Source organism: Anolis carolinensis, unplaced genomic scaffold, assembly GCF_035594765.1.
Source record: "Anolis carolinensis isolate JA03-04 unplaced genomic scaffold, rAnoCar3.1.pri scaffold_10, whole genome shotgun sequence".
Taxonomy (NCBI): Eukaryota; Metazoa; Chordata; class Lepidosauria; order Squamata; family Dactyloidae; genus Anolis; species Anolis carolinensis.
Genome location: NW_026943821.1, coordinates 6138355 through 6153302, shown reverse-complemented (window position 1 = coordinate 6153302; position 14948 = coordinate 6138355). Strand labels below are relative to the sequence as shown.

Below are 14948 nucleotides of genomic sequence, written 5' to 3'. Positions count from 1 at the left end.
TCATAGACTTTATATAGATGACATAAGAGGGAGATTGGTCAATAGTTCCTGGCTTTGGAGGCATCTTTACCAGGTTTTAAGATGGCAATGATCTTAGTTTTCCTCCATGCTCTGGGAATCTGTTTGTGTGCCAGGCATTGATTGTAGAATTTCAAAAGCCAGTTTTCAGCTTTGGCCCCCAAGTGTTTGATTTGCTCCATCAGGTCATCTAGGCCAGGTGCTTTACCAGTCTTACATCGCTTGATGGCTTCTCTGAGTTCTTTCAGGTTTAGAGGAGAAGACAACTGGTGCGTTTCAAGTTCTGGCACCCTGTTGATTTTCATCTTTATTCTGCTGCGGTTGGTTTTCCCATTTTGAATTAGCTGGTGAGCTATCTGATCTGGTGTCACGTTCGCGTGTCCAGGGTTGACCAGAGAGTCACTATCCAGGCGTCTCAGCAGTTGCCAGGCTTTTCGGCTACTCTTGGACATGTCCAGGTTCTCAAGCAGCTCTATCCAACGGTCTTTCTTAGCATTAGCTAAGGCTGTAGATAGTTTTTGGCCTGCTGCTATAGTCCCATCACTGTATGGGTTCTCTTGAAATTCTTGTAGCTGATTTAGTGAGGGTTAAGGTTAGGGTTAGGGTTATTTGTACTGACTAATGCTGATTCTCTCTTGCCATAATTCGAACAGGTGAAGGTAACTCGGCAGTTTCTCCTTTGAATCCTGGGGAATTATTGATTGCCCTCCACAACATTGATTCCACCAAGTGTGACATGAAGTCGATCATCAAAGGTATGACTGCCTTTGTGTGTATATAAGACTGAATATATAAGACATCAATTTGTGTGTATGTATGTGTGTATGCCAACCTAGCAGTTCGAAAACATACAAATGTGAGTATATCAATAGGTACCTCTCCAGTGGGAAGGTAACGGCGCTCCATGCAGTCAATGCTGGCCACATGACCTTGGAGGTGTGCCGGCTCTTCGGCTTAGAAATGAAGATGAGCACCAACCCCCAGAGTCGGTCACGACTGGACTTAATGTCAGGGGGAAACCTTTACCTATAGACCTATTTAATGCAGTTTAACTGCACTGAACTGCACTTTATTTTGCCCTATCTGTTTATTATAGTCACACAGTCCACCCCTCCCCTTGTTGCTCTCCTATTGACGGCAGCACTTAATCAACTACCTTGTTTACAATATTCACTCATAGAATCATAGAATAGTAGAGTTGGAAGAGACCTCATGGGCCATCCAGTCCAGCCCCTTGCCAAGAAGCAGGAAATCGCATTCAAAGCACCCCCGACAGATGGCCATCCAGCCTCTGCTTAAAAGCTTCCAAAGAAGGAGCCTCCACCACACTCCGGGGCAGAGAGTTCCACTGCCGAACAGCCCTTCTCACAGTGGGGAAGTTCTTCCTGATGTTCAGTAGTTTGTCCTGTAGTTTGAAGCCATTGTTCCGCGTCCTAGTCTGCAGGGCAGCAGAAAACAAGCTTGCTCCCTCCTCCCTATGACTTCCCCTCACATATTTGTACATGGCTATCATGTCTCCTCTTAGCCTTCTCTTCTGCAGGCTAAACACGCCCAGTTCTTTAAGCCACTCCTCATAGGGCTTGTTCTCCAGACCTTTGATCATTTTATTCGCCCTCCTCTGGACACATTCCAGCTTGTCAACATCTCCCTTCAACTGCGGTGCCCAGAATTGGACACAGTATTCCAGGTGTGGTCTGACCAAGGCATACTAGTTGCACTTTACCCAGTTTGTCTTATCCCCTCTACTTGGGTGCCAAATCCATGTTTTTACTATGATTATCATTTTATATTTTATCATGTTTAGAGTGTTAATTTATTTTTTGTGTCTGTATTTCCTGATGTCATTTTATTTTGGTTTGCTGTATTGCCCGGGCTTGGCCCCATGTAAGCCGCCCCGAGTCCCTTCGGGGAGATGGAGGCGTGGTATAAAAATAAATTATTATTATTATTATTATTATTATTATTATTACACCAGTGATGGACCTGGATCAAACTTGGCATACAGAACCCCCATGACTGACTCAACCTACTGGAGGGGTTTGAGGGGACTGACTCACCATAGTGGAAGTTGTAGTTTACCCTACAGCCAGAGCGCACACTGAACCCCACCCATGATGCATCCAGAGCAAACTTGCCCAGCATCACAAAAAATGGAGTTTCCCAGGGTTAACCTGGCATGATGTACGTTGTAGTTCACCCACAACCTTACGCATTTTGTACAAAACTGATTTTTAAAAATAACCCGGGCAATGTGTGTCTGTCTATCTATCTATCTGTCTATATCATTGGTTTTGCCTGTTTCCATGCACACAGCCACCAACCTGTGCTTTGCTGAGCGCAATGTCTACACATCGGAGGTTCTGGCCGTGGTGATGCAACAGCTCATGGAGCAGAGTCCGCTGCCCATGCTCCTCATGAGGACAGTCATTCAGTCACTGACGATGTATCCGCGCCTGGGCGGCTTCGTCATGAACATCCTCTCCCGTCTCATCTTGAAGCAGGTGAGAAAGAAACTGCAAAGATAAAGTCTTGGCCTACCTTGTTTCTTACCCCCAGGGTTCCTCCATGATTTGCTTGCATCATAACATAGCCCATCGGCCAGGGCTACCAAACTGATTTCTATTATGGTTGCCTTGAATCCATGCATAGAGAATCCATGAATATGGAAGACCAACTGTATTTTTTAGGAGGGTTTTAAAATTATTTTATAAGATTGTATAAGTAGAGTATAACTGTTATTATTATATTACATATGATGATGATGATGATGATGATGATGATGATAATAACATTGGGTGCCGTGCCAAAAGATCTCAGCCGGCATTTGGAAACAATAGACATTGACAAAATCACGATCTGCCAACTGCAAAAGGCCACCCTACTGGGATCTGCGCGCATCATCCGAAAATACATCACACAGTCCTAGACACTTGGGAAGTGTTTGACTTGTGATTTTGTGAAATGAAATCCAGCATATCTATCTTGTTTGCTGTGTCATACAATAAAATAATAATAATAATAATAATAATAATAATAATAATAATAATAATAATAATTGTAGATTGCCCTATCTCCTTGGAGGGACTTAGGGCGGTTTTCAACATATATGGCAAACATTCAGTTTCAGCAAGGAGAAACATACAAACAAATTACAACAAATTACAGAAGTATTAAAGAAACATAATCAACCAATACGAGTAAGATATTACATACACTTCTGGTATAATTCAATTTCTACTCCTTTCTAATTCCATCCTAGTCTCCTACTTATACTTATCTCCCCCCCCCCCCCCCCCCGCCCTCGGCTCTCTCCTTTTCCTCTGGGAACAGTTGTGATTCGATTTCGGCTTTTATTCTATTTGTTGGATAATTGAGATAGTCTGATTGAGTTCCTTGCATTTTCTTTTGCTCTTCATTTTGGCTATCAGTTAATTTTAACATAGTATGGTGCTCTTTAGCTTTTTCCCAATTTGGGTCCCCAGATGTTCTTGAACAACAACTCCCATTACTTTTGATTATCTGGGGATAGTGGGAATTGCAACCCAAGAACACTGTGGCTCTGTGGTTGGGCAAGGGTTAAAGGAGATTTTAAAGTCAGACATCATATCTATTAACCTTGTAACGAAGTTCAGGAACCACATTCCTGACTCAGCTTTCCAGATGTTACTGCATCACAACTCCCATCTGCTCTAGTCCTTTTGTGTGTTTGTCAGGAGCAACTTGAGAAACTGCAAGTTGCTTCTGGTGTGAGAGTTGGCTATCTGCAAGGATATTGCCCAGAGGATGCCCAGATGTTTTACCATTCTGTGGGAGGCTTCTCTCATGTCACTGCACGTGAAGCTGCAGCTGACAGATAGAGCTCACCCTGCTCCCTGGGTTTGAACTACTGACCTTTTAGTCAGCAGTCCTGCTGGCACAAGGGTTTAACCCATTGCCCCACCGGGGAGGCTCCCTGCTCTAGTCCAGATGTCTAATAATTTATTTTTTTATCGTGTCAGAAGCGAATTGAGAATACAATTATAATGCATAAAAAACCACAAACAAAGTTTAAAACTTGGTATTATGCTAAATTTCCTTTAACCAGAAACCGGTCACTTCAAGTGCCTCTGTTGTCGCTGTAAGAAGGCCCTCAATTGTGCATGCAGCAGGGCTCAGGCTGCATTGCAGGTGGTCTGTGGTTTGCTCTTCTCCACATTCGCATATTGTGGACCCATTTGTAGCCCCATTTTTTAAGATTGGCTCTGCATCTCGTGCTGTGAAAGCGCAGTCTGTTCAATGCCTTCCAAGTCACCCAGTCTTCTGTGTGCCCAGGGAAAAGTTTCTCATCCAGTATCAGCCACTGATTGAGATTCTGGCTTTTAACTTGCCAGTTTTGGACTCTCGCTTGCTGAGGTGTTCCTGCGAGTATCTCTGTAGATCTTAGAAAACTACTAGCTGTGCCCGGCCACGCGTTGCTGTGGCAAAGTGGTGGTGGTATTGGTTAAAAATTGTTGTGTAATTTGTATTTGACGTTATTTGCATTGTTTAATTAATTTTATTGTAAGTTATATTTTTATTTATTATATTTTATTATTTTCTTGTATTATTTTTAGTTATTTTCTGTTATAGTATTTTATTTTATTTTATTAATTTTTAGTGTTTTTTATTATTATTTTTGGGTTGCTAGGAGACCAAGTTGGAGGAGCTTAGCCTTCTAACTGGCAGCAATTGGATAAAAGCAATTATTCCTCTCTCTCAAATTAGGACTTTATTTTTCTTTTCTTTTTGTTGTATCAACCTAGAGGCGTGGATGATGGGTTGTGTTGCCAAATTTCGAGGTTGGGGGGCCTGTAGTTTTGCTGTTTTGTGGGTTGCCGTGATGCCATCACTCTTTCATATATATAGATTTCTTGATTTAAAACATTGGCATGCTGGCTGATATCTGAACAGAGGATGGGCTGGAGATGTCAATGCTTTGGTCCTTTCTTTACTGGCTGCTACTTCCTGACAGTACTAGCTAAACAGTATAATTTCTCCAATGGCAAAATTTCTAATGATGAGGAATACAGAAAAGTATTCCTGGAGGGGCACATAAAAGGACATGGTAGTCTGGATTTGGCCTGTAGGCCTTGAGTTTGACCCATGTGTCGTAGGCCATTCCTATATCCAAGAGGGACAAAATACAGAAGAGATTCTCCCTGCTGGTCCTAACTAATGTTCTGTTTCCTCTCAAGGTGTGGAAGTATCCCAAGGTCTGGGAGGGTTTCATCAAGTGCTGCCAGCGCACTAAGCCTCAGTCCTTCCAGGTCATCCTCCAGTTGCCTCCGCAGCAGCTCAGCGCCGTCTTTGAGAAGTGCCCAGAGTTGCGAGAGCCGTTGCTGGCCCACGTCCGCTCCTTCACCCCGCATCAGGTAATGCTGCTTAAACTGGAGCTGGGAAAAAAAGCAAACACGGAGGAAAGTGATGGCAGGTGAATCAAAATTCAAACTCATTGTGTAAGCAGCCAGACCTTGAAGCTGAAAGACTATTCAATGCTAATCAAGGTGGCCAATTGAAACATTCACACCTGCCTCAAGCAGACAAGAGTTTTTTCTCCCACCCTGGACATTTCAAAGATATATAAATCCCACTTGACTAGTTTCCAACTAACCTCACAGCCTCTGAAGATACCTGCTTGCATTCTCTGATGAATTTCCTTTGGGGTGACACTTTCTGCTGTCAAGAATTCAATGACTGCACGTTGCTTAAGTCGCATTGACCAACTGTCTGTGCAGGGTTCTATACTTTGCAGTTTAACAACACAACTGTTCAATGCTAAGGCTTCCTGCCAAATGGAACTGTAGAGGAGAGTCTATTGAACAAGCCAGTACCTGCCACATACCAATACTGCCATCTGTTGAGGAATTATGAAGGTGGATGCATTACTTTTCATTCAACCTTTGTATATTCTCTTCTAAGGGGTAGATGTGGGCAAAACATCAGGAAATAATGTTTCTGGAACATGGCCATACATCCAGGAAAACTCACAGCAACCCAGGGTAAATTGTATTTATTTGCAATTAGTTTAATTCAAAATAAAATTGCACTCAATCCCCAATGTTTCCTTCTCTGAGAAATCAGTACTGTCTGCATTAATCCTGTTTTGTTCACCACTATTAATCTGATGAATGTCACTCTTGTCTTTCAGCAAGCCCATGTCCCCAATTCCACCATGGCTATCCTGGAAGCGAGCAACAAGCAAGAGGCCGAAGGGAAAGAATTGCAGGCGACCGAGGAAGCGCGAGGCCCTGTGCCACCCAAGAACAAGGGGATAAAAAGGGAAAGAGAGGTGAGAGGGTTGACAGGAGGTAGGTCCATAACACTGAACAAATAAGGCTTTTGCTGAGCAACTCCAACCTGCATAATGATACTTTGGTTTTGTGAGTGTTGGGAAAGGGAAAGGAGACAAGGAGAGAATATCCAGGTTAGGAAGTGATAATATTAGGAGACAAACATTCTGTAGTATTTATATCTCGCATGGGCAAACTTTGGCCCTCCAGGTGTTTTGAACATCAACTCCCACAATTGTAGGAGTTGAAATCCAAAACACTTGGAGGGCCAAAGTTTGCCCGTGCCTGGTTTATTCGTATCCAGACCTTTGAACAAAGAAACCAGAGAATATTTTTCCTGTAGCTGTAAAGGAAATGGAAGCCAAAAAATGAAGCTGAATGTGTTACACTTAAACCTCTATTTAGCTGATATTTTTGGTGGTGAGGGGAGGAAGAAAGTAAGGGTTCTATGTATGTGTGATGAATTTCCATTTCTATCACAGGAAGAAGCTGAGCCCCAGCCGCTCCTTCCTCGGGTGTCCCAAGACATGATCGCCCTTCGCTTAGCACAAGAAAAGGCCCTCAAGCGCCAACTGGAAGAAGAGCAGAAGCTCAAGCTAAAGCAGCAAAATCAGCAGCAACCGCCCCATGCCACAGCCCCCGCGGCTCCCCCTCCGGCAGAAGAGTCTGTGGACCTGCATGAAGACGTGCCTGAGGTGGAAAATCCCACCATCTTCATCAGCATGCAGGAGGAGGAGGAGAGCCTCGGTGGGGAGAACTCCCTGCTGGATTCCAGTCTGGAAGGACCCTGGCCCAATAAGGTACCTTTTGCCTTTACCTTCCAGTCTGTTGACTTTTGTGGCCATCTTAAGTGGTCCCAGAGGATCTGGGAGGCCAAAGGGGACTCTAGCTTCCAATCATACTCTTTCCAGTCAACCACAAAAGAATTTAATTACAATTGTTTATTATGTTTATAATCCCGCTTTTCCTTCCATAAATTCAAATCATTATACATAGCTTTTCTGTGGTATGAAGAGCAGCCACATTCAGAAGGAGACAAGATCTGAAGTAATGCATTCTATCTTTTTTTAAAAAAAAATGTAAAAATGAAACATATATCTATGTACAGTAGAGTCTCACTTATCCAACATAAATGGGCTGGCAGAACGTTGGATAAATGAATGTGTTGGATAATAAGGAGGGATTAAGGAAAAGCCTATTAAATATCAAATTAGGTTATGATTTTACAAATTAAGCACCAAAACATCATGTTTAACAACAAATTTGACAGAAAAAGTAGTTCAATACGCAGTAATGCTATGTAGTAATTACTGTATTTACAAATTTAGCACCAAAATATCACGATGTATTGAAAACGTTGATGACAAAAATGCATTGGATAATCCAGAATGCTGGATAAGCGAGTGTTGGATAAGTGAGACTCTACTGTATATAAATGTCAAAGTATGTATGTCTATGTTTATCCATTTGTACTACAAAGACTGTTGCTAGGTGACAGTCCGGCGGCCCTTTGGGATGTCATGGAATTGGCTGTTGCTAGGTGAAGGATTGGCTGTTGCTAGGTGAAGTGGCCTTCTGTGATGTCACTAAAAAAGAAAGGTGACATGTATATGAGGAGAAGGGGGGGTGGAAAGAGCTACAATGAGAGCCATGTTGCCATAGTCACATTGTGAGGTAGGTCCTGTCAGAGCTGGAAAGGGGGAAAAGAGGAGCAGAAGAAAAGAAGGAAGAAAAGGAAAAGGAAGGGAAATAAAAAAGAAAAGGAGAAGGAAAGGAAGGAAGCAACAACAACAAAAACAAATGAGATGTATATGCTGGATTTCGTATCATAGAATCACATGTCAAACACTTAATAATGATGATGATAATAATAATAATAATAATAATTTTATTTTTGTATGCCGCCACCATCTCCCCGAAGGGACCCAGAGCGGCTTACATGGGGACAAGCCCAATCAGTCAACATTTACATCATAAAATATACAATTAGAACACCAGTATCGAACTAAAAACAGATTAAACAAACCATGGATTAAAACTGTAAAAACATTAAAAACATTAAAAATTACCACTCATCCGTGAACCTTTAACAGGTCCAATCCTAGGGCATAATGGGCGACTAACAAACTTATTAAAATAAGTATATATACATCACTTATACACTTCCCAAGTGTTTAGTACTGTGTGATGTGTATTATTATTATTATTATTATTATTATTATTATTATTATTATTATTTTTATTTTTTTTTATGACACAGCAAACAAGATAAATATACTGGATTTTGTATCACAAAATCACAAGTCGAATACTTCCCAAGTGTCTAGTACTGTGTGATGTATTTTCGGATGATGCGTGCAGATCCCAGTAGGGTAGCTTTTATTATTATTATTATTATTATTATTATTATTATTATTATTATTATTATTATTATTATTATTATTATTACATATCTTACCCACCTCTCCTCATGCCTTGAGGCGGGTCACAGCACAATCAAAACATACACACACACATTGCAAAAATTCTATAAACACACATATTGAAATGTAGTCATATAAAAATACATATTAAAACATATTTCTATAAGATATATATTAAATACAAGAGGGAAGGGAAGAAAGAAAAAAAATGGAAGGAAAGAAGGAAGAGAAAAGAAAAGAAAGGGGGAAAGTAAGAGGGGAAGGAAAGCGAAAGGAATGAAAGCAGGGGGCAGCGGCCCCTCCGAGACACAGGCAACACATGGTAAATACTAGAGGTGTTCACGGTACCCATTTCTCCTGTTTTATCCATTTTGTTCGTTTTGGGCGGGAGCATGAAATGGGAACCCCTCCCGCAGAACGAAAATATACTTGAAACGAAACAAAGCAGAAGTGGGTACTGAATCCTCACCTGCTTTTTGTGTCATGCGGCCCTGCGGAAAACTGCCACATGCTCTGTCTCTCAGAGCCCTGCCTGTTGGGCCAACTGGCTCCTCGCCTGCTGCCTGCCTTGCCCCTCCTGCTGCCACCCGTCTCCTCTGCAGACTGAGTGGGAAGCATCACAGGAGGAGTGGTATCTTAAGTAACTCTGATGCTTTTAATCCAGGTCGTAATGAAGGATATCAGGACAAACCATGCCATTGCCAAAAATGGTGGGAAGGGAAGGGGAATTCACCCCCTCCATTGCTGCCAGTTAAAGAATAAGTGAAATAGTGGGGCTGGGCACTGGGCTGTGTGTGTGGAGCATCTTTGACATTTGGCAGGAAGGAATGGTGCCCTGCCTTGCCTCCCTCCCTCTCCTGCTCCTGCGCCAAGGGGGGGAAAGACAGAATATTTTTTAGATTTTATTTATAGAAGAAAAAAAATCTCTAAAAATCAGAGGATGACTCAAACATTATAAAACTTGGTTGGCTAAAAGTGGTAGATGTGCCCTCCATGTGTAGTGATTTTCACCCCTCTATCCCTAAAACTGAGGGGAAGGCCACCCACAGTGGCCAATGAGTCGAAATTTTTCATTTTTTGGATGCAGAATAAAACACCCATTTGGAAAGGCATCCATTTTTGGGAGGCGCATGAAAACGGGACTTATGAAACAAACAGAAACGCATAGAGATTGTATATAATTGCCGTTACTGGATGGTTGCGTGCCAGCAGGTTGAGGGTGAATCCAGCGAAGACGGAGATCCTTTGGCTGGGCCATCCGGGTGGGAGGGAGATCCAGCTGCCTACCCTGGATGGTGAGACACTACGTCTGTCATCTTCGGTAAAAAGTCTTGGTGTCTTATTGGACCCTCTGCTCACAATGGAGGCCCAGGTCTCTGCTGTGAGCAGATCTGCGTTTTTCCATCTACGTCAGGCTAGGCGACTGGCTCCCTACCTATCTAGGAACAACCTGGCGACGGTGATCCAGGCGACGGTCATCTCGAGGCTCGACTACTGTAACGCCCTCTACATTGGCCTTCCTCTGTCAGTGATCCGGAAACTGAAGCTGGTGCAAAACCCGGCGGCTCGTCTTCTCGCCGGGGTGCCGGCGTGGTGGCGTATCACCCCAATTCTTCAACAGCTGCACTGGCTACCGATTGAGTACCGGATTACTTTCAAGATACTAGTACTAACTTTCAAGGCCTTACATGGTCTGGGGCCAGCGTACCTGAGGGCCCGCTTATCACCCTACCAACCCCAGAGATTACTTCGGTCCGAAGATCAAAATTTGCTTGAAGTCCCTAACATACGGACTTATCATTTGTCTTCCACTAGGCAAGGAGCCTTCTCGATTGTAGCCCCTCAATTATGGAATGCCTTGCCAGTGGAAACTCGAACCACCCGAGACTTACTTGCCTTTCGGAAAGCCTGCAAAACCTTGCTCTTCCGACAAGCGTTCAAGGGGTGAAAGACTCGGGGCTATGTCTGTTTTTATTGTTGCTTTTATTGTTGCTTTTATTGTTTTTATTGCTATTTTAAAGCCAAGTGTATTGTTTTAATCTATTTTTGTAAACTGCTCCGAGCCAAACCGGGAGTAGCGGTATATAAGTTTAATAATAATAATAATAATAATTGCACAAGACTAGTAGCTACAAAATAAAAGCTATTTAACAGTAAAAACTGCTATAGGACAACAGATCAAAGTCATGATGCGGTTTCTCATCTTTCTGCAAGAGTGGATTTGTGTTCATTATTGTCCAAATACATTTCTTCAAATGTATGTAGTGATGATAATCAGATTCAGTTTGAATACCAAATAAAAATAAACGCAAGTTTCTTCAACAAGTCTGAGTTGTTGACTTTCACAGATTAGAGTATTATGATGGTTTTTCTGTCTTTTCATAGGAGGTGCCAAACAAGGAAGGGGGAACCAGTAGCAGTTCCGATGAAGGATCATCAGGCAAACCGACCGCAGCTAACCAACCCTCTCCTTCCCCAGAGGAGCCTGAAAAGGAGACCCAAGCGGCTAAAGCAAAGTCTCCCAGCCCAGCAGAGGAAGAGCCCAAACCCAGCCCAGAGAAAGAGAAGGCAATGGAGAGCTGATGATTAAGAAAAAAAACCCCCACAATCGACCCTAGAAAAAATATGGAGCAGAAAAGAGAGACTGTTGGAGATGCAGGGAATGGGATTGCGCTTGCTGGGAAAGGGGTCCTAAAACAGAAATGGAAAAGATATAGATTTCTAAATAAATAAAAGAATTTCAGAATCCATATTGTCTGGGATTTGGCTCCAGGATCCGCCCCCTCCATGGAAACCTATTATTATTATTATTATCATTATTATTATTATTATTTTATTTCTTACCCACCTCTCCTTGTGGCTCGAGGCAGGTTACAGCATAATTAAAACACATGAACATTGTAAAAATTCTATAAATATTCACATTTCTATGAAATATACATATTACAATGTATTTCTATAAAATACATTAAAATACACAGAACAGAGATCAAATATAAGACACATGTTTAAAATTCGTGCTTAAAACTGGCTGGATCAAGCCCCCTTTGTATACAATGTAGTAAAAGTAAATGTGCTGTGGATGGTTGAATCTGTAAATACAGAGGCCCAGCTATCCTCTCTTCAGATTTATTGGAAAACATTTAAAACATAACACAATTTCCTTATCTCATCATCTTTTCCCAAATCTATACTCCCCATCACCCACATAACATAATAAAAATACACTCTGTCAGTTCTATTGCTTCTACTTCATTCTAATTTCATCAATTACATATAATAATTGCAATATGTTTTCTAATTGCACCTCAGCCATCTTTCTTGGGTCTTTGGTGGTTTAAATTCACCACTGCTTTTACACACAATAGTTTACTTTCCGCATACAAAGCAGAGCCTACTCTATATTGTGAGACTGCAGACACTGAAACCTTCAGGGCCCCTTCTACACTGCCATATAAAATCCAGATTATTTGCTTTGAACTGGATTATGTGAGTCTACATATTCTAAAATTCTAAAGATGTGACAGATTCTAAAGGTTTTTAGAAACAAGGCAGGAGGTGCTGTAGTTTTAAATTGAACATGCATTGAATATGTTGAATGTGAATTTTGAATACTGTTTATATTTAATTCTGTTTTAGTGTTGGTTTATTTGTATATTTTAAATTTTGTACTAATGCTTTTACATTAAGCAGCTTTGAGTCCCTTTTGGGAGAGATAGTGGGGTATAAATAAATGTAATAATAATAATAATAACAACACTGCCAAATAATCCAGTTTGAAGCAGATAATACGGATTTTATATGGCAGTGTCGATGGGGGCCCTAGACCCCTTCCACACAACTGTATAAAATACACATTGAACTGGATTGAACAGTGTGGACACAGGCCCCTTCTGCACTGCCATATTGTCAAATAGCCCACATTATCTGCTTTGAACTGGATTATCTGAGTCTACACTGTGATATAATCCACTTCAAAGCAGATAATCTGGATTTTATTCAGCTGTGTTAGGACCGCTTCCACACAGCTGCATAAAATCCATGTTGAACTGGATGATATGGTAATGTAGACTCAGGGCTTTTCCACACATCCTTATAACCCAGAATATCAAGGCAGATAATCCACATTAAATGCTTTGAACTGGATTATCTGAGTCCACACTACAATACAATACAATTCAATGTGGATTTTATACAGCTGTGTGGAAGGGGCCTCAAATAACCCAGGGCCGTTCCACACAGTCCCATAACCCAGAATATCAAGGCAGAAAATCCCACAATATCTGCTTTGAACTGGAATATCTGAATCCACACTGCCATATATTCCAGTTTAGAGAAAATGTGGAATTTTATTCAGCTGTGTGGAAGGGGCCTGAGTCCACACTACTCTATAAAAAGGTAAAGGTTTCCCCTGACGTTAAATTCATTCGTGACGGACTCTGGGGGTTGGTGATCATCTCCATTTCTAAGCCGAAGAGCCGGCATTGTCCATAGACACCTCCAAGGTCATGTGGCCAGCATGACTGCACGGAGCGCCGCTACCTTCCCACCGCTCTATATTCCAGTTCAAAGCTGATAATGTGGGATTTTCTGGTTTGATATTCTGGGTTATATGACTGTGGAAGTGCCCTGAGTCCACACTGCCATATAATCCACTTCAAAGCAGATACTCCGGATGTTATTCGGTTTTAGAAGGACCTTGGTTCCTCATATGGCTGTGAGGAGGGTCCCCTACTTTCCTTCTGCTGCCAAGGCCTAAAAGCAGAGGTACCCGTTGCTAAGGGCTCCATCCTCCTAGGGTTGCTAAGGACCTCACCTAGTCGCTACGTCAGTCACAGCCCGGGAACCAATCCTGAAGCGGCGCTTTGTAAGCCGCGCCCCTTTCCTGCTCCAACCCACCCTCGGTTGCCGAGCAACGGCAGGGCGGGGAGGTGAGCCGGGGGTCGCCACTTCCGGCGGCAAGATGGCGGCGGCCCAGGACGGAGGCCCGACGCCGACGCCGCCGCCTCAGCAGCAGCAGCCGCCCTACGAGGTGAAGAGCCAGTTCCGGACCAGGGAGGGCTCCTACCGGCTGCTGGGGGCGCCTGAGCCAAGGACCAGGCCCGCCGGAGCAGCCACCCCTTCTTCCTCCGCAGCCCCGCCGCCGCCTCCGCCGCCGCCGTCTTCCGCCTCGGGAGGAGCCCCGCCGCCGCCGCCTCCGCCCGCCCCGTCGCTGCCTCCGGTCCGCCTCTCCCTGGTGCGACTGAATTCTTCCAGCGGAGGAGGAGGAGGAGGAGGAGGAGGAGGGGACCCCGGCGGGGAGGGCGACCCCGGGGCCCTGGCCGCCGAAAGGAGCCGCGTCTGCTTCAACCTGGGCAGGGAGCTCTACTTCTACTCCGGGTCCGGAGGTGCGCCTGGGAGGGGACGCCGGGTGAGTGGAGGCAAAAGGAGGGTCCAGTTTGGTCCAGCTCCATCATCAGTGGAGGTCACCGTTTCTCTGCATGTCGGTGAACTACAACTCCCAGAAAGGAAGGCCACTTCCCCCCAAACCCTCCAGTAATCAAATGTCAGCATAATAATAATAATAATTTTATTCTTATACCCCGCCCCATCTCCTCGAAGGGACTCGGGGCGGCTTACATGGGGCCAAGCCCGAATAGAACAATAAAAACAAGACAACCAATAATCAGATATCAGATATGTGTGCTAAGTTTGGCCCAGATCCATCAGTGTTTGGATTCACAGTGCTCTCTGGATGTAAGTGAACTACAACTCCCCCAAACCAAAGTGAATTTTCTCCAAAGACCTCCAATATCTTTTGCCGGTCATGGGGGCTCTGTGTGCCAAGTGTGGTCCAATTCCATCTCTGGTGGAGTTCAGGGTGCTCATTGATTGCTGGCGAACTATAAATCCCAGTACCTTCAACTCCTAAAGAGCCCCGGTGGCAAAGTGCGTTAAAGCACTGAGCCGGAGACCGAAAGGTCCCAGGTTCAAACCCCAGGAGCGACGTGAGCAGCTGCTGTTAGCCCCAGCTCCTGCCAACCTATCAGTTTGAAAACATGCCAATGTGAGTAGATCAATAGGTACCGCTCCGGCGGGAAGGTAACGGCGCGCCATGCAGTCATGCCAGTGGCCACATGACCTTGGAGGTGTCTACGGACAACGCCAGCTCTTCGGCTTAGAAATGGAGATGAGCACCAACCCCCAGAGTCAGACATGA

At 43.7% G+C, this 14948-nt stretch overlaps 1 protein-coding gene and 1 long non-coding RNA gene across 2 annotated transcripts in view; one reads left to right on the top strand and one right to left on the bottom strand.

Annotated features, from left to right (window-relative positions):
* The window catches only part of sympk (symplekin scaffold protein), a 59924-nt gene extending 48425 nt beyond the window's left edge, over positions 1-11499 (top strand). The window contains exons 22-27 of the mRNA XM_008123648.3: positions 672-773; positions 2332-2519; positions 5232-5408; positions 6185-6325; positions 6809-7126; positions 11135-11499. Of these exons, the coding sequence (XP_008121855.2) occupies positions 672-773; positions 2332-2519; positions 5232-5408; positions 6185-6325; positions 6809-7126; positions 11135-11332 (1124 nt within the window). The 3' untranslated portion in view covers positions 11333-11499. The remainder of the gene's footprint in view (positions 1-671; positions 774-2331; positions 2520-5231; positions 5409-6184; positions 6326-6808; positions 7127-11134) is intronic.
* On the bottom strand, positions 4542-13722 carry LOC134293805 (uncharacterized). The gene is made up of 2 exons (XR_010000758.1): positions 13566-13722; positions 4542-5429 (listed from the first exon to the last, which is right to left on the bottom strand). It is a non-coding gene; the product is annotated as an uncharacterized LOC134293805 (long non-coding RNA).
* Between the last annotated feature and the right edge of the window lie 1226 nt (positions 13723-14948).